This window comes from Tursiops truncatus, chromosome 8, assembly GCF_011762595.2.
Source record: "Tursiops truncatus isolate mTurTru1 chromosome 8, mTurTru1.mat.Y, whole genome shotgun sequence".
Taxonomy (NCBI): domain Eukaryota; kingdom Metazoa; phylum Chordata; class Mammalia; order Artiodactyla; family Delphinidae; genus Tursiops; species Tursiops truncatus.
Window position 1 is genome coordinate 98,029,674 of NC_047041.1, and position 19,088 is coordinate 98,048,761.

The window sequence follows — 19,088 nt, forward strand, 5'->3', positions numbered from 1 at the left end:
TCCGGGAGGATCCCACATGCCGCAGAGTGGCTGGGCCCGTGAGCCATGGCCACTGAGCCTGCGCGTCCGGAGCCTGTGCTCCGCAACGGGAGAGGCCGCAACAGTGAGAGGCCCACGTACCGAAAAAAAAAAAAAAAAAAAAGCGAAAAGACAAGGCTCCGACTGGGAAGATAGCTGCAACACAATAAGGGATTACTATCCAAACTGTATACGCATTTTAAAATGGCCACAAATCAAAAGGAAAACGACAACCCAAATAGGAACATAGGTAAAGGCACAAACAGGGCTTTCGCAAAAGATAAACTCAAATGGCCTGTAAGTGGATAAAAAGATGCTCAACCTTATTAGTAATCGTGGATGTGAAAATAAACTTCAAGATACTATAATATACCCCCCAGATGAGGAAAAATTTAAAAATCAGAAAATATTAAGGGTTGGCAAGGGTATGGAGACAGGTACACTCATCCATGGCTAATCAGAGTGTAAACTGGTACAACCATGTTGAAAAATAATTTGTCATTAGAAAACAGACTTGTGGTTGCCAAGAGGGAGGGAGGGTGGGGAAGGGATGGACTGGGAGTTTGGGATTAGCAGATGCAAACTACTATATACAGGATGGATAAACAACAAGGTCCTACTGTATAGCACAGGGAGCTCTATTCAATATCCTATAATAAACCATAACGGAAAAGAATATGAAAAAGAATATCTATGTATAACTGAATTACTTTGCTGTACAGCAGAAATGAACACATTGGAAATCAATACTTGAATAAAATACATTTTTAAAAAGTTTGTCATTACCTATAATATGATCTATATAATAAATCCTCTCCTAGGTTAATATCCTAGGAAAAACCCTTGTACCAGAATGTTCACAGAAACACTGTTTATAATCGCAAAAAAATTGGAAACCCATATATCCATTACCAACAATAGGACATATAAGTGCAGTGCGGGGTATTCCTATAATCGGATTCTACAGTGAACGAGAAGTAAGGGTTAACCTGTCCAAGTTTATCCCTCTTATAAGGCTCCATGGGATCCAGCCACTGACTGCCAAGTGCCTAAGGCGCTGATCAGTTCCAAAGCTTGGACCCCAGCCCCTGAGTTATGTCAGAGGAGGGGCTGGTGCTTCTCCAACCATGAATGCAATGCAGTGAGTCCTGCTGCCCACGAGCCACATCAAACAGCTGCAACGGCATCCTTTGGACCCTAGACCCAGGATCACGTCAAGGGAAAGAGCTGGTACAAACACCCACCCACCACAAAACATGGAGCTGGCAGGTTAGGGCCTGAAGCAAGGTTCTGCTACATCATCCTGTTACTGTCTCCCTTCCCCTGAGGACAACAAAGGAGAAGCTGTGCTTCCCAATCGGGCAGCTCAAAAGCACCTTAGCCCGATGGTGGGAATCGCCCCCCAGAGCGCCCTGCCCAGGATGAATACATGTGTGGGACCTGCACATCTGTACGGCTGCCCCCCGTCTCTGGTGAGTGCTGTCCCAGCAACCTAGGGGGAGGTCTGCTTGGCCATTTGCCTTTGTTGGCACGATAGTGAAGAACTACAGCTATGTGTATCAATACAGCTAAGTCTTATGAACAATGCTGAGCAAATGAAGTCAAAGAAAGCAAGCTGAGTGATTTCATTTATACAAAGTTCAAAGATAAAAAGAAAAAAAAAAGGAAGAAGAATATATAGTGGGCTTCCCTGGTGGCGCAGCAGATGAGAGTCCGCCTGCCGATGCAGGGGACACGGGTTCGTGCCCCGGTCCGGGAAGATCCCACATGCCGCAGAGCGGCTGGGCCCGTGAGCCATGGCCGCTGAGCCTGCGCGTCCGGAGCCTGTGCTCCGCAATGGGAGAGGCCACAGCAGTGAGAGTCCCGCGTACCGCAAAAAAAAAAAAAAAAAGGAAGAAAAATATATAGTGACAAAATTATAGAAGCAAAGGAATAATCAACCCCTATTTCAGGGTAGCAGTTTCCTCTGCGGGGGGGAGAAAGAGGGATGCATTCCTGGAAGGGCACACAGAGGGCCCCCAATGCTGTATTTCTTAAGCTGAGTGGTGGATACAAGGGTGTTTATTATCCTTTAAGCTGAAAAGATATATTTTAGACACTTCTGAATGAATGTATCAAAATAAAAAACAAAAAAACTTCTAAAATGTTGGTTAAAGACCTGTTCCAAATTCTGAAAAACTTCAGATGAGATCTTAGACTTCACGCTGCTGGTTTGAAACCAGCCACCTCCCAACCTGCCTTACGACGACCTGCTGGGCGTTATTCCACCATTCCTGCCCTCCACCCTCCACGCTGCCTGTCTTCCCCTTCTGGCTCTCTCCTCCCTCCTCACTTCAGCAAGGCAGTGGGTCTGCCAGAGCCTCTCCTTCCACAAGCCACCCCTACCCTGGGTCCACCTAGTGAATTTTTACTTCTCCAAAATGTGCCTATGTCGCCTCTCCCCAGATTTACCTTTCATAACAGCTGCACCCCACCCTCTGCATTGGCACCTCTATGAGAACTCTACAGCCCCACGGTTGTATCACCTGTGTGCTCTCACCTCCCTGCCTAATCACGTTCCACTTCGTGTTATCAGAGCCTTATAAACTAAGATTTATGAAGGAAGGCGGCCATGTCAGCCCTCACCTTTATAACGCAGGTGTGGAGGGTCACGGGCCACCGGGACCCCAGCAATGTCAGTGGATGCCAGCGCAGACAGGAGCAGGGAAAAAGCACCCAGCTATGGAGTGCTTCCCATGCTCTCTGCACGCAACAGTCCTGTGCAGTAGGCAACATTAACTCAGTTTTACAGGTGCAGAAGCTGAGACACAAACACACAAGTCATAGAGAGCTGCAGCTCTGGGATTCAAACCTGGCTTCTGACTCCAGAGCCCACGCCTAACCATAGCACTACATCCTGGAACACCGTGGAGCTGCCCGCTCCTGTCTCAGCTGATGATGGAGCAGTCTCTGTAGCCAGACAGCTTAAAATCCCAGCTCTACTACTTATGGTTTCCAGTCTGTGGAATGGGGAAAACAGGACCCAGCCGTGGTGCTGAGAGCTCGGTCCTGGGGCCAGTGTTACTGGGGAGACTAGTGTAACTACAGTGCCCCCAGGTGGCCGCCTTGGTCAGTGCTCCAAGGCCAAGCAAGCTTCAACAGTGGACGGGACAAGGGTGGGTCTGGGGACTGGGTCCTCAGGCATGAACGATCCAGGAATGGATCGTCAAAGGGGTCAAGCTCATGTAGGATGCAATAAGTATTAATTACAAAACTTCATGAGCCTAATAAGGGTCCGGAATAGGTGAGCCCTTTAGAATCTACCAACTGAGCCCTACTTCCAAAAGGTTCACCTGCAAGACAGCTGAGCTGAGATCTGGGGAGACGTGGCAGGGATGACAGCTCTCCATTCCATTCTGGCTGAAAAAACGAAGTCTGTCATCCATTCCCCCCCACCCCTCCCCGCCCCCGCCTTTTGTTTCTGCGGAGAGACAGAGCCTGGGCTTCGGTCCGAGCCCCAGGTTTGAATCTGTCTGCCCCTCAGCAGCGGTGAATTGAATGCCAGCAATGAGTACATGGTCCTGCCCTCGGGAGAGTAAAACCTAGTTATGAGAGACAAATGCATAAACACCTCCAAGGTAACGTGGTTAGAACTATGCCAGAGGCACGAACCCGGATTGAGTGAGGGCACTCGCCTGGCAGGGCAGGGACCCTGGGGAGAGCAACCAGTGTAGTGGTAGAAGTAAAAGTAGCAGCAGCAGCCGTTAGAATGTGTACGGCATTCATCACGCCCATCACTGCCCTGAGCACTGCTCACACACTAACCTGCTTAAGCCTTACAACGTCCCTAATAGGTGCACTGTCCCCGTCTTCCAGATGAAGGCACTGAACAGACGGGAGTTAAATAATCTGACCGAGGCCCCTCACTACTACGCGCCAGAGCTGGGATTCAAAACCCAGAGTCTGTCCCCAGAGTCCCAGAGCCTATCTCCCACCCTGGACTGCAAAGGGACATGAAGCCCCGTGCGGGTGCAGGAAGCTGCCCATTGCTGGACAGCTAAAGGCAAGGTTGCTGCAAGCATGAGATGAGAAAATGTACGTAGGGTGTCTGGCACACAGCCCTTCTGCCCGTGAGAGTGGAAAGAGGGCAGGAGAGATGGAAGCACTTCAGAGCCTTACGATCCGCATACCAGTCCTTCTAGGGCAGTGGTCTGGAACTGACTGGGGTGGGGGTGGGACTATAGTCCCTCTGAGATATACTCTAAGCCCCGCCCCCAGTGCACATTTGCATGGATACAACACACGCTTCACACAATCTGAGGGAGACCACGGTGCCCTTTCCAACCCACAGGTCCCCCAAGAACCTCTGTCCGTATGTCCCGCAGTTTCCAGTTTTCCTGGAAACGGAGGCAAACCTTAAGAATGCATCTTAGTATCTAGCCAGAAACCATTAGATGGTTTGGTGCTGTGCTGGCCCCAGGACACCCCCAGGGTCCTCAGCCACCCCCACCTTGAATGACGCTGCTCCACCACCTGCAAACAACAGCGGACAGCTCTACAGGTCCATCTTTCACTCAGCAGTTTCCCTTCTCCTTTTTGGTCCTGCTTCAGAACTACATGATGGGTCTTTTCTGAAGACCCATACTCTTTTCAAATCACAAGAAATACCCCAAATTGGCTGAGGATACATAAAATTACTATCGTCACACATCGAGCCACACCTTCAAATTGGTACTACTTAGGTTGGCAAATGTGGGAAAACTTCCAAACGCTGCCTTACCACTCCACTCTTGGAAAGTTACCTGTAAGAACTAACCTAAGTTAGCAAAAGGCTGCATACTTGAAGATGCTCACTGCACACTGTTTAAAAACAGCTAAAACTCTGGGACGTTTTCCAAAAGGCAAGTTCCATGAACACCAGGGGTTACACACACATACACAGAGGCTCTCCTTGTCAAGTATTTATGAGGAAACTGGGTCAAAAAGTTAAATGGTTTCTTTGCTGCAGGAGTTTCAAGGGTTTTACTAGCTAAGAGGCATTCTGACCCTCCTAGAAGGCCACACGGCACGGACCCAGCGAAGCACACGCGGAGGGCTCTGCTGTGTCAACATGGACTGCTATGCTTTGACCCCACCGCCACCCCAAGGGGACACCCCATTTCTTGGCTCCCCTCCCTGGCACGATCCCTTACCTACAATCACTGCCTCCCACTTTCTCACTTCTCTCTCGCCGCAACGCTCTACTGGGACCACTCTTCTTAAGGGTACTGATGCACTCCCGGCGCCACACCCAGTGGCGCCGCACTCCGGCCACACTGGCCTCCTTCCCCTGCTCCACGCACCTTGACCATTCCATTCCAGCCTTAGGACCTCCCCTCAGTCTGCAACACTCCACCTCCCCTTTAGCTCCCGTCAATCAGGCTTCAACTTAAGTGTCATCTGCAAGAGGCCGTCCCTGACCGCCCAAAGCAGCCGCACTGACCACCCTCATTTCCCTAATTAAATAGGGCATTCGCTGACCTTTTGCTTATTTACTGTTTGCTGGCTGTCTCCCCGGGACCAGTTCTATTTCAAATCTTCAAACACCAGAGTTACAGAAACCCTTCTGATTCAAGCTAGTCTGGGACAGATGTTGTCACCTCGGACTAAACGGCTGAGGAATCCCTCCTGGCGTGCCGGCAGCCCCTCAGCCCTTCCCCCTCCCTTCCAGGTTCGCGTGGGAGCCAACCCCACGAGGCAAGTGACGTGAGACCCTATGAACACAAAGTCAAGGCCTGCAGGGACGGGAAGAGTCATTCCGGCAAGTGGCTTGTAGGCTTCTTTTTGTTTATTTCCGTTGTGCAATTGAAAAAAAAAAAAGAACGATGGGCATCCTGGTGGCCAGAGTCCTCCTTGGTGCCCCTCCCCTTGACTTTCCCTGCTACAGACACACAGAGGAAGGTGGCTGTGTTGGTGTTTTCTTTTTTTAATGAAAACTAGATCGCTGCTTACAAAAACCTGCTGAGCCCTCGGCCCAGCCCCTTCACAGTTCCCGTGGCTCAGCCTCACCCCGACTCTGCCCCACGGCTGCTCCCAGCGGGCCCGGAGGCTGCACGGATGAGGGTGTCCATGCCACCGCGGCTCTCAGCCCGCCGCCCGGACCAGAGGGAAATGATGCGAATGTCCCGCCCCATACACCCCCCACCCCCCAGTAGTCTCTTTTCCCCTGTCCCCACCCCCCACCCCTAACGCTACCCCACTACTGAGATGAGGCCCAGCCCCTGTGAGGAGGGCCGGGGCCTACAGGCTGTAGAACTTGAGGCTCCTGTCCATGCCTGTTGAAGCAATGAACTTGGCGTGGTGCCCAAAGGCCACCCCCGTGGTCAGGCCGCTATGCTCTGTGGGGAGAGACAAGAGACAATGGTGAGGAGGCTTTTCTTCCTCGGGGTCTCAGCACTGACCCCTGATGATTCGCTCCCAACCCATCCAGTCCTCCCCCGTCAGTGTTCCTCATCCTGCGGGCCTCTGCCCGTATCGACCTCCCCGTGGCCTGTCAACCCCCGAGGCCAGGGCTCTAGTCTGACCCGCACAGCACTGAGCTCCAGGGCCTCACTCGGTGCTGGCCCACGGCAGGCACGCAGGTTTTGTGGCTGGGCTGAGTGGAACGCCAGTCTCCCCCACCTAAGCTTTTGGAGCAGCTACAACTCGGCTCTGCTCGGCTCGATTCAAGTCCGAGAACTGACTGGGAGCTAGGCTGGTTGGTATGTATTTAGTTCTGACTCCCTGTGTGTAACTGGAATATTCTATCAGCTGGTTCTAGCTCATGGGGTTAACTCCAGGAAACTTGGGCCCCTGGCGCAGGGCAGGGCTGGGGCAGGGGCAGAAGAGGCTCGGGCAGTTCATGGGCATCAGTGCAAATTCCTAGGATCACAGCCGGCCCACCAGCTCCCCACTACAAAGCCACCCTGTGCTTCCAGCCCTCCACTCCACCTAACTCTGCTGCAAACCAAAGCACCAGGGTCCAGTGAAGGTTAAAACTCGTGGGCCACACGGTCAGGCCTGGCCACCTCTGGGACACACACACCGAGGAGAATCTGGGGTGGGAGAAGGTGCTTGTGCCCTGCCCACAACCTGCTAATGAGGACAAGAACTTCATCAACAAAGACAACAGCAGCCGCCGTTCACCCAGCTCCTGAGGGTGCAAGAGGCACCCTGTCACCGTGCAGGCGCCTCCGCAGCACCAGCTGGCACAACCTGCAGTGTCAGAACGCCCACTGAAAGATGAAGAAACTGCAGCTCCAAAGGGCAAGTCACATACCCGAGGCCACACGACTATGAGGCTGCCAACCCTGCTATCCACTGTCTCAGCATCTCACGCTCGTCTTCTCTAGTACTTAGCACCACACTTAAGTAATCACTGGTGAAGTCACTCTACATCTGCCTTCCCAAGCTGACCAGAAATTCCGTTAGTGCAACCCTGGGCCTGCCTTATTTATTGCTCTAATCCACCGTGGACTAAGACACAATATTGAATGATACAGTAGCACGTCCTTCCTATGTGCCAGACACTGTTCTAAACACATACATCCATGTGTACTGCTATTCTGTATTTATACGTTTATACATTACGTACATTTGTATTTTATACGTTTATATATTTATATAAACTCATCTAAACACATGTATGTATATATAAACTCAGCTAAACCTCACAACAACCCCACTGGGTATGTACAGTCCTCCCCTGGTATCTGAGGGGTGCTGGTTCCAGGAACTCCTGCAGACACCAAAATCCACAGACGCTCAAGCCCTTTATATAAAATGGCGTAGTATTTGCATATAACCTACACACATTCTCCTACACACTTTAAATCATCTCTAAATAATTTATAATTCCTAACACAACATAAATTCTATGTAAATAGCTGTAAATATAAGATAAATGTTATGTTAACAGTTGCCAGTGTGTGGCCAATTCGAGTTTTGCTCTATTTTCGACCCACAGTTGGCTGAATCTGTGAAGGATCAACTGTACTATTATCATTCTCCAGAGAGGTTAAGTAACTTACCCAATGTCACACAGATTCAAGTGGTAGAGCCAGCATTTAAAGCCAAGCAGTTTGACTCTTTGAGTTCATTGTCTTAGCCATTAAACTCTATTGCCTCAGATAGTGATTAAAAGCGGCCTTGGCAAATGCAAGCTTACCCCTAGAAATTCCTAACACAGTGAGATCTTCCCACTTTCCTCTGGGCCAGGGCACCCAGAGACCTCAGCATCCCAGGGCCAGCCTCTACCTGTAAAGTGAAGAATCTCCGTCCACTGTTTGCAGATGTAGATCTGGACATCCGTGCCCCCAAGGGCCAGGTAAGTTCCACTCTGGTCAAAGATCAGTGACTTTACCTGCCAGAATCAGGAGAGAGGTCACATGAGAGCAGCAACTATGAGCAACTGGGGATAAACAGAGGCAGTTTAGAGTAATTCAGTGAATAACCAACAAATGAGGAGGAGAGGCGACCAAGAGAGCTGGGGGGAGGGAGGGGGCGCACCTCAAAGTTGTTATCCAGCTGCAACGTCTTAAAGTTCTTAAGTTTGCGCAGATCCCAGAGCTTGACAGAGGAGTCATCAGCCGCCGTAGCCAGGTAGTAGCCGTTCTCGGAGAAGGCGATGCTGGTGATGGGGCCCGAGTGGCCAGGGAAGTTGGCCACGTTGGTGCGCTCCTACAGTTGGGGGGCAGGGAGTACAATGTCACCCACTGGTCAGGGGGAGAAAATGGAGCTCATCAAAGTCCTACTTCTGAGATGTCCTCTTCCATCCTTCAGGGAGGACAACCAGCAGGAATAGCAGGGGTGGTGCCCAGCCTGGGGCCCCCAGACCACACCTACTGTCACACACACACACACACACACACAGAGCCACTGTCCACTCTTGGGACACCCCTGGGGCCAGGTACCATAAACACTTCACCACACTGCACAGTTCCAAGAGCTCCAGCCCTGGGCCGCAGATGGAGGTCACCGCGTCCTACCTTCAAGTCCCAAATCTTGATCTGAGAGTCCATGGTTCCTGTCCCGAAAATGAGTCCGTCAGGGTGGAACTGCGCACAGGTGAGGGCTGCGGAGAGGGAGACAGCCGTGCGTCAGCGCCCCAGGGGAGACTAAGACTAAGTGCAGCCAAGGCAGGCTCCTCGCTCTTCCCACTGCTCACCGGGCTGGCGCCACGCCTGGCTCTCAGCAGGTACTGGTGGTTAAGTGTGTTTTTAGAACAAATGAGCAAATGACTAAATAAGACATTAAAATACACAAAACACAGCAAATGAAGAGCCCAGCGCTTCTGAGGCAACTTACAGCAGCCAGAGGTTTCATCGGTCACCTTGGTGAGCACACGTCCTGTCTGGATGTCAGAGAAGGCCCAGTACTGAAAACACAGAGACAACGGAGCCAGTAAGACAGTGGGTCCCCAGGTTCTGGTGGCCCCTCAGGAAGGCAAAGACTCTAGGCCGGCAGACCCTGGCAAGGCCAGCCCCTCTTGGTAGAGGGAACATTCTCCTTGGGGTTCTGCGGAACCGGCTGTGGTTTGGTAAGATGTTTCCTCCTCCCAGGATATAGGAGTTTGGGGACCAGGAGCCTCTTTGGGGCCCTGGCTGGGACCACACCTGGTCATCAGAGGAGCTCAGGAGATAGTCACCAGTGGCGTGGAGGCTGAGGCCTGTCACAGCACTCTCATGGGCCCGAACAACCTGTACACAAGAGGCGTTCGGAACAGACCAAATCCTGATAGTGGCATCTGGCGAGGCGGAAAACACCAGCTCCTAAAAGGAACGCAAGGAGACAGATGATCACAGACAGAGAAGAGATGGACCACAACCATCTTACAAAAGAGGGCTCAGGGGCTTCCCTGGTGGCGCAGTGGTTGAGAGTCTGCCTGCCGATGCAGGGCACGCGGGTTCGTGCCCCAGTCCGGGAGGATCCCACATGCCACGGAGCAGCTGGGCCCGTGAGCCATGGGCGCTGAGCCTGTGCTCCGCAACGGGAGAGGCCACGACAGTGAGAGGCCCGTGAAGAGGGCTGGGGACAGCCACAGCCCTGCCCTGCCTGGAACCACCCATCCGCCCCTACGATGCCTAAGAGGACCCCAGGGTAAATGCTATTAGAATGGGAAATTAAGCAGCCTTTGGCCAACGGCGGGAGGCCCCGCCATCTAGTGGTAAAAAGGATAACTGCACCAGAGGGAAATTTCCCACAACTCTTTTCCAGGACCAGAGAGAAATGTGGCTTAGTGCAATTGAGAAACTGAATTTTAAATTTCAGTTTACTTAAATAGTCTGGGGTGGCACAGGTCTGAACAGTACCAGGCCCGGAAGGGGCTGCAAGGGCATGTTCCAGTGCATCCCACACTTAAGGATTCCGGGGGCAAGTTAGTTCCCAGAAAAACTTACGTGGTGTCACCAACCAATTATTTTGGTTAGTTAGGACGTTAAAAACTATAAGGTAAAACCAACTACCATCTTCCATCAATGCACTTGCATGAGAGAAATAACATTAACTCACAGTAAGCAGGAAAACAGTGCTTCAATTGGAACATATCTAGTTTAATGAAAAGTTCACCATGTTATTTTTCTCTTTCTAATTTCCTTAAAGGTACAGAGAAAAGACTCTGGGAAGAGCTGATCCATCCAGCCACTTGTTCTACAGTCCCAAACTCTCCTAGACGTAAAAACTCAAATCCCATGTCATTAATCTGGTCAAACGAGCTGCTTACCCTCTAAAGCAGCAGCTCTCCGTCTGTTTTAACCCACACCCCTTGCAGCGGTTAACGTCGCGTTTCCACCCTCAGCCTGGAGGACCGCAGGAAGACAGACCCCTCTGTCCTCCTCAGATACACGAGGCAAGATCCTGTTGAGCTTTATTTCCTACAGTCTGTGTTATAAACACTGTAGGGTTTTTTCCCTTTTCTAACATAAAACATTTCAATGAATACGCTTTTCAAACTACACAATTCCTTTCTCCCCCCCGGTTTGAAGGCCACACTTCAGGAGCTCTGACACAGAGCAGAGGGCAACCCCACGACCCCAAGCCCAGCCCCTAACTGCCTGAGCTGGAGAGTCGGCACTCCTTCTCAGGCCCATGTCACTTCACCAAGGAGGCAACGGGGTGGGGGTCTGGTCCTGGGCCCCTAAACCACTGAAACAGGGCTCAGGAATGAGGGCTGAGGGTGCTAGGAGAGCCCTTACCTGGGAAGGGTGAAAGACCACGCTGGTGACTTTCTTGGTATGGCCTTTGAGAGTGGCCAGGATTTGCTCAGAACTCTTGTCGAAGACGACGACATTTTTATCTGCCCCACCTGAAGAGGACCAAAATGAGATCCAAAAATGCGTCAGGCCCACCCAAGTCCCTCTGCTGAAGAAGGTACTTTTGTCCCCAGGCCCGCTCTCACCAGTGAGGATCTTGTTGGTGTCGGAGGGGCAGAGGTCCAGGGCAAGGATCCCGGGAATGCTAGCACTGTGCAACCCCTGTGCAGAGAGAGCCACATCAAACCCAGTCACGGCCGAATCAAGGCAGGCCACAAAGCCGCCCAACTGCCCCGGCCCCGGCCCCCGGGAACATAAGTGACTCCTGTTCCTCATCCACTGCACTTGGACTTCTGCCTGGATGCAGTCAGTCCCTCATTGGCTATTGGGAAAGCCAGAGCTGGGCAGGAAGAGAAGCCTGACAACTCAGCAGCCAAGACTAGAAACGGGGCAGGGCCAGAGGCCACGCTGACCTGCCCCACCCCAGAAACAGCCTGGGAGAGCCGTGTCTCCAAGCCTGCAGGACTCCGCCACTCACCACATGGGATGCCACCTGCCGGTATTTGCTGAGCTCTTCCGGCTTCACCAGCTCCTCAGGCACAGTCTTCCCTCTCTGAGAGAAAGAAAAAGCCCCCCAAGAAAAGAGGGAGTGAGTGCAGGACTCGGCCATCCCCCCTCCTCCTAAGGGGCCAGCCACGTCCTCCAGGCCAGCTCCCGCCCCTGACCCTGGGAGGACTCACCTTCTTCCGCTCTGTGGTTAGCACAGTGGCCTTGTCTTGAAGCTGGGGAAGAGAGAGGGGAATAGGCTCAACGTGAGACAAATTATTTTGCCAGGAAAACAACACGGCGAATGCTGTCACATCTACGCTTTCACGAGCATCGCCAGGAACTCATCACCTGCCGAGCTCTGTGCTAAAGGCTTCTGCGCACGATCTCTGTTTACTTTCATTCCAACCTTATGAAGTGGGTGCTGATGACCCTATTTCACAGAGTAGGAAACTGAGCCTCAGAGAAGTGAAGTCACTTGCCCAAGGCCAGAGGCAATAAATGGCACGGTTCCCAGACCACGCCTGCACCACTAAGATGAGAGCTGAGATGCATGTTGACAACCTGAACGGCTTGGAAAAGACACACACTATCAACTCGTACTAAGGAGGATCCCCTGAGTATAACAGAGCACTGGACTTGGACTCAGGGGCCAGCTCTGCCTCTTGTGAGCTGTGCCTTTGAATCTGAACCTCACATTCTTTACAGATTCTTCATTTGTAAAATGAAAATGATCACTCCTGTTCTGTCTCCCTCAAAAAAAAAAAAAGAAAACGTGTAACAAAATGTTTTAGTCTGCAAAGAACCGTAATGAGAGCAACAAACGGTACTTAAGAGTAATCAAAATCTTTAAAATTCCCACAAGTCTATAAAGCAGGTACCATTATCCTCACTTCAGAAGGCAAATTAGACACAGGACTGGTTAAGTCAGCCCAAGGTCATAAAGCTTATAACTGGTGATATCAAAACACAAAGCCAGGCAGCCTGGTCGGAGTCTGTGCTCTGTGCCACTCGACTTCATCTCCAAATGGATGGGATTTTTATTCGTATTGGACTCCAGGCAGATAGTGAAAAGGGAGGACCCATCAGCCTTCCCACCAAGTGAGAGCACGACATACCTTCTGAATAATCTCGGGAGTCATTCCCACCAGCTCGCCCAAATCCATCGGCTCGCCTGCACCCTGAAGAGCAGAAAGGTGAAGGTGAGAGGAGCACAGAAATGCCAGAGAGCCTTGCAGAGGAGGGCTGTGTGAGCCACCACGCGTGTGTGCACATACACACACACATACACACGTGTGCGCGGGCTGCTGGCGAGGCTGGGGGGACACTCACCACAACACTAGGCTGGGAGCTCGGCACAGCCTGGGGCACGATGAGACCAGCCTGCGGTTTCAGGGTAGCCAGAGCTGGGAGAGAAGACAATGTCAGAAACAGGCTATTATAAAACAGGCCCAGCCCAGAGTGGGGCATGGCAGGCGAGAGGCTCTACCTTCTCGGGCAGCAGTGACTTCCTTGGTGAGACGGGCGATGACACGGCAGGCGGCATCGTGCTGGTACAGAGCGTGGGACAGCTCTTGGCGGGTGGTCTGCAGCTGCTGGCGCAGGGTGAAGCTGTGGAGCATGACTGCGTCCTGGGAGAGGGAGATGCCACTGAGGGGGTGGGGGAGGCGCAAGGAGCACCCAGCAGAAGAGTCAGCCCTTGATAAGAAGACTAGACCAGTACCGGTGACCCGAGCAAGATCTGAGTAACTCTGAACGCTTTGGGAGATGCCCCCGAGCTCCTACGCACGCCAAACCCTGGGCACACAGACAGGAGTGGGAGCCAATTCTTTCCCATTCCCATCTTCTCTAATTTACCGGCACATCTCAGATGTCGTGCCGTCACCTTGTCAAAGGGAATAAAAATGCTACAGCTGCTATTTATTGATTGCCCTCACTGCGTCAGGCACTACGTCAGACAATCCTCAAGATGTAGTCGTTCATTCACACTTTAGAGCACCTACTATGTACCTGGCGCTGCTCTCAGTGCTGGGGCTCTATTGATGAGTAAAATAAGCCCCTGACATCATGAAGTTTATACTCTAATCTTATTCTAATTCTCCCCAAACCCTGAGAGAGAGGCACTAATCCACGTCATACGGTCAGGAAAAGCAGGACCTGGATACGAGCAACTTGCCCAGGGACAAGGCAAGTGGGCAAGGAACAAAGCGTGGAGCCCAGATCTGTGTGAGGTCAAGAAGCAGGCTCCTCTTCTGCTCTCACCCTCCCCTCAAAAGAGAAAGTAATGCTCCATCCCTCCCACCCCAACGTCCTAATCCAGTGATCCCTTCTTCTTTTTTTTTTTTTTTGTGGTACGCAGGCCTCTCACTGTTGTGGCCTCTCCCGTTGCGGAGCACAGGCTCCAGATGCGCAGGCTCAGCGGTCATGGCTCACGGGCCCAGCCGCTCCGCACCACGTGGGATCTTCCCGGACCGGGGCACGAACCCGTGTCGCCTGCATTGGCAGGCGGCCTCTCGAGCACTGCGCCACCAGGGAAGCCCCAGTGATCCCTTCTTTTCAAGTGGGTAAGATACCAGTTCTCTTCCAGGGCCTTACCCATTCGTCCTGCAAGGCTTTCAGAATGGCTGGGATGCTGGTGGCTGAGGGAGGCTTGGGCCGGATTGGGTGAGCAACTGCCAAGAGAGGGAAGGTGGATGTGAAAACCCACAGCCCAGGGCACTCTGCCCCTCCCCCGCTCTTCCCCTTCAGCCTGCACTAACCGACCACCATCCCCTCCCTGAGTGCGTGGGCACCCCCTCCCACCCTCCCAGGCCCTGGGCTAGGACGGCCCTGGACTGAGGCGGCCAGCAGGCACCTTTGATATCGATGAGCTGCTCCTCGGACAGAGGCTGGTTGTTGATGGGATCCGTGCCATTCTCTGCAATATACTTCTCAATGAGCCGCCGCTCGTAGACGTGATTAGAGACAGGGGACACACACGGGTGCTCTGGTACTTCATTGGAGACTGCGGAGAAAAGGCAGGCAGTGAGACTGGGGTGGTGAAAGGGCCACAGGGATGCTCCACCTACTGCTGGCCGCCACAAGACCACACGTCCCTACACTCAGCTAACAGCAATTGAGACGTGACACCGAGCCAGTTTCGGACGGTACCCAGAACATCTTCCAGCCACCTAACTAGCTTCTCCATCAGTCTCCTGACAGGCAGATAGTCAATAAATAATTATTACAGGACTACTAAAGCCAGGCACCTAGAGAGCAGTCAGTAGTCCCCACCCATCTCATTTTTGAACAAAGATGCTTAGGCACCCTTTATACCGCAGGACAGAGAGATACACACAAAGCCATTCAAGTCTCAAACTAGAGCCTAGATGGATTCTCAAACAAAGAAATTACAAAGCGATGTGCCAAGTGCTATGATAACGAAAAGCATTTACACGGTGTTTACTAGGTGCCAAGGGCGACTGTAAACATTCTCCACTGCTTAACTCATCCTCACAACAACCCCCGACAGAGCTATCATTTACACCCCTCGAGGACAGGGATTATAGCTGGTCTCTGCCTTCCAGAACAATGCAGATGCCCAGCGGGCACTCAGTAAACATCTAACGATGAGCAAATGACAGGAAGGATGGAGCTGGGAAAAACAGAAAAGAGCTTTCTCAAGGTTCAAACAATGAATGTGAAAATACTTTGCACACCGTCATTTCTTTAAGGCGTAAGGTTCCTTTTTCTAGTCACATTTCCTTTCCCTCCGTCTTCCCTTTGTATTGGATTTACGGAGAGGTTCTGAGAAGAGTAAAGGGCTTGAGAGTTAGGAAGCCAAGAGAGAGAAAAATGAGAATCTAATACCCGGATGAACAATGAGAATGCAAAACCTCTGCACGCCTCAATAGAACACCTAAAGGAAAGACAGGACAAGGTATGTGAAAAGAGCATGGATTCAGGGTCAGAGAACCTGGCTCCATCATGCAGCTCTGCCACTTACTAGCTGTACTGTTTTACAAAAGCCACATTCTCCTTGAGCCTTACATCCTTATCTGTAAAACCAGATGTTTATTTCTGCTCTGGAGAATTCTTATGAGGATATAACGAGATCACAGTCTTGCAAGCACGCTGTAAACCAACAGAGACCTGGCTTCCAGCCCTGTCACTGCCTCTAACCTACTGTGCGACTTCTGCAAATTGCAGAAGTTCTGCCTACCCAAGCGAGGCGCCTCAGACAACATCCAGTGCCAAGGCCTTCATTTTGCAGATGGGGAAACTGAGGCCCGCATCCCTGCGCCAGCGGAGGCGGATCCTGCACAAGCCCTAGGGTTTCCTGTTTCCCCTGCATCTGCTTCCCTCTATCCAGGCCTCAGTTCCACTGCGCAAACGAGATGGGTGGCCTCAGTGCTGCCTGCGACAATACGCTTGAGGCGTTATGTAAACTGTGAAGCGCAGCGCAAATGCACCTCCCACTTAAGGAGGAGGACCCTCGGGCTGACAGGCCGCCGCCCTGCCTCCCGGGAGCCCTATTTTCACCTCCGCCCCAACCCCGGCGTCGCAGCGGCCCGCATATCCTCCCGCTCGGCTCTCCGGCCTCCTGCGACCCGAGATCGGCCGCAGCCAATACTCACTAGAGCAGATCAGGGACATGGCGCCGTCGCTGCGTTCCGAGGCTCCTCACACCGGGCTCCGGGATCAGCTTCCGAGCCTCCGCGGGCCACTTCCGGTTCCCCGCTGCTTCCGGCACGCTCCGCTAGGAGCGGGGAGCAGCCCCGCCGAGCGACGCTCGCTTAGGGCTTCACGTGGGACCGCGACCGGTCGCGCGCCTCAGCCTCGGGCACTTAACGGAAGCTGCCCTTTCCCAGAATGCAATCGGGCAGGAAAGGGCGCGCCAGGAACTACTCGGCTATTTCCGGGCCCTCTCGGCTCGTTCCGTAAAGCGCTCCCAGGGGCTAGGAAAGGAGACCGAAACTACATTTCCCATGATGCAGTGGGACTTTAAAGCCAATCAATTCAGCGACACCCTTTTGAGACCGGAGCTGGCGGGGACCGTGAGACCGTAGTCTTGCAAAATTTGGTGTATGCGAGAATCTCTTAACGAACTTCTTAAAATGTATCTTCCTGGGGTCTACTTTAGAGAGTATGCGTTGTCAGTGCGTGCCCCACGTGATTCTCGGGCAAGTGTTTCTCGGAATACGCTTTGAAAGACCCAGTGAAGTAGGCGCAGGTGCAGATGGGTAGAGAAACTAACACAGGCCAAGAAACTGTTCTGGTCTTGCCTCTACTACCAATTTGCTGTGTGATTTTGGGCAAGTCCTCACCTTCTGCTCATCCACACTGGCCTTTTAAGTCCTCAAACTTACCCACTCTGGCTGGTTCCAGTTATGTTTGCCCAGAACACTTTCCTCAACTCCCTCTCTTCTTTCCCTCCCCTCCCATCCGCTCCAAAGTAAACTCAAATCACACCTTAAATGGTACTTCCTCTGGAGCGTCTTTCTTGACCCCTGACTGAATTTTAGTCACGGTGCCCTGTCATTCTCCCCTGAGCCACTCTGGATAACTATAATCATTTAATTATTTAATTATGTACAAGTATCTGTTTGCTGTCTGGGTTCTCCGCTAGGCCATAAAGTCCGTGATGGCAGAAACCATGATTGTTCCGGTCGCTGTTGTTTCTCAGAGTCTAACACGGTGCCCAACACAGAGCAGGAACGTCATAACTATTGTTGGTTGAATAACAGGCTGCGTGACAGGCCAGGCATCGTAAGTACTTGGATGTGGTAGGAAATAAAATGGATCCGTTTAGAGGGGACCTTGAACCTGAGGTGGTTAGACTTGATTGGGTTCACAGCCGGACAGCAGATCAGCTATGGAGTGATAACCACATTTCCAGAAGATTCCTCTGGAAGACATTAACTGGATGGGTTGGAGGGGGAGAGAGAAAGACTCAATAATTCATTTGTTGGACAAATCTATTGAGTATCCACTATGTGCTAGTCAGGCTCTGTACTTGATACTGGGGATAGCACTCTGAGCAAAACCAGAGGTGTCCCTGTGCTGGGGAGCTTATGGCTGTGACAGAAGATGGAGGAAATGGGGAGTCATTTCAAGGCTTCTGAGTTTCAAAACAAGCCCCTCAGGGAATAGAAAGGATTCGGGGCAATTGATTTTGGAGTAACTATTACAGGTGAGAACATGATCTCAGGTTCCTCCCCACTGCCCCCAGTCTCAATCTCCCCACAAAGGAGATAAAGATTACCTAAGGCTGGGAAGGAAAGAGGTGGGGGAATGGGCTGTATGCATAGCTGTCAGTGGGTTCTTGAGACTGGAACTCTATGCCCTGCTCCCCCAGGCCAAGGCTGCTGCTCCTTGGGAAGCAAAGGTACACATTGGTCAATAACTCAGAAGCTCCATTTCCCAGGAAGATTTAGTTGCAACCTGTGTGGACAACTGACAGAGGATTAACCAGGACAATGCAGCTCAAACAACTAAGAGGATTAGGTGAATTCTTCCCCTCCACGCTTTGGCCCTATGTTAATTTTCCAAAAGGTGTGTACAACCTGTAAAACAAGGGTGGGAAGAACCCTGAACTGTCTAAGAGTGTTCCTACCACTCAGATGGAAAAGAGAGTTGAAAAGAAATTAACTTGTCATAAGAAAAAAAAAAAGTTATATTTCCTGCACAGGAAAATCCAAGTGACATGAGATTGGTAGTCCTACAAATCAAAAACGATCTCACAAGCAAATGTGAAGTTGCAACTGTGAGAAAGGCTGGAAGGTGTTGCCCAGGATGCTACCAGAGCCTGTTCTGGAAGAAAGAGACCCTTAGCCAAGGCAGGAAGTGATGAAGGTCCAGAGGAAGATGGATGTGTCTGAGAAACATCTGAAGGAAAGAAACAATCTGACATGGGGACAGACTGATTGCTACTCATGTGTAGCCTGTGTGCAACAAAGAATGTCACTTATCATCCAGTCCTATAAGGATTAAATCATTAGCCACTATAATCGCAGCCCTACAGTTCACCCTGAAAAGAATTCAGGACAAAGAACAGGATGAGGCACGCTGTGCTTTGGAAAAATGCACAAAACAGGCCCTTAGATGTAACAGGAGAATTTTTATGACCCCAATTCTTGCATCTTCCTATACTTTAGAAAAGCACTAAAATCATGAAGTGAAACGGACATCCCTGGTGGTCCAGTGGTTAAGACTCCACGCTCCCAATGCAGGGGGCCTGGGTTCAATCCCTGGTCGGGGAACTAGATCCCGCAGGCCGCAACTAAAGATCCCGCATGC

At 51.6% G+C, this 19,088-nt stretch overlaps 1 protein-coding gene across 1 annotated transcript; it reads right to left on the reverse strand.

The window, feature by feature from the left end:
- Positions 1 to 5,806: 5,806 nt before the first annotated feature.
- On the reverse strand, positions 5,807 to 16,652 carry PRPF19 (pre-mRNA processing factor 19). Its single transcript, XM_004313549.4, has 16 exons — positions 16,427 to 16,652; positions 14,665 to 14,814; positions 14,406 to 14,482; positions 13,300 to 13,441; positions 13,143 to 13,216; positions 12,929 to 12,991; positions 12,005 to 12,046; positions 11,803 to 11,877; positions 11,411 to 11,486; positions 11,208 to 11,317; positions 9,630 to 9,785; positions 9,322 to 9,391; positions 9,003 to 9,088; positions 8,524 to 8,694; positions 8,272 to 8,377; positions 5,807 to 6,374 (listed from the first exon to the last, which is right to left on the reverse strand). Exons 1-16 carry the CDS (start codon positions 16,443 to 16,445, stop codon positions 6,277 to 6,279), a joined length of 1,515 nt encoding a protein of 504 aa, XP_004313597.1. The 5' UTR covers positions 16,446 to 16,652; the 3' UTR covers positions 5,807 to 6,276.
- Positions 16,653 to 19,088: the final 2,436 nt, after the last annotated feature.

What these genes read in the sequence shown, in the direction of transcription:
- PRPF19 (XM_004313549.4), bottom strand. An exon ending in CACCAACAAGATCCTCACTG is followed by an intron (nt 11,318 to 11,410) that starts GTGAGAGCGGGC and finishes GGTCCTCTTCAG; the next exon opens with GTGGGGCAGATAAAAATGTC. An exon ending in AGCTGGATAACAACTTTGAG is followed by an intron (nt 8,378 to 8,523) that starts GTGCGCCCCCTC and finishes TGATTCTGGCAG; the next exon opens with GTAAAGTCACTGATCTTTGA.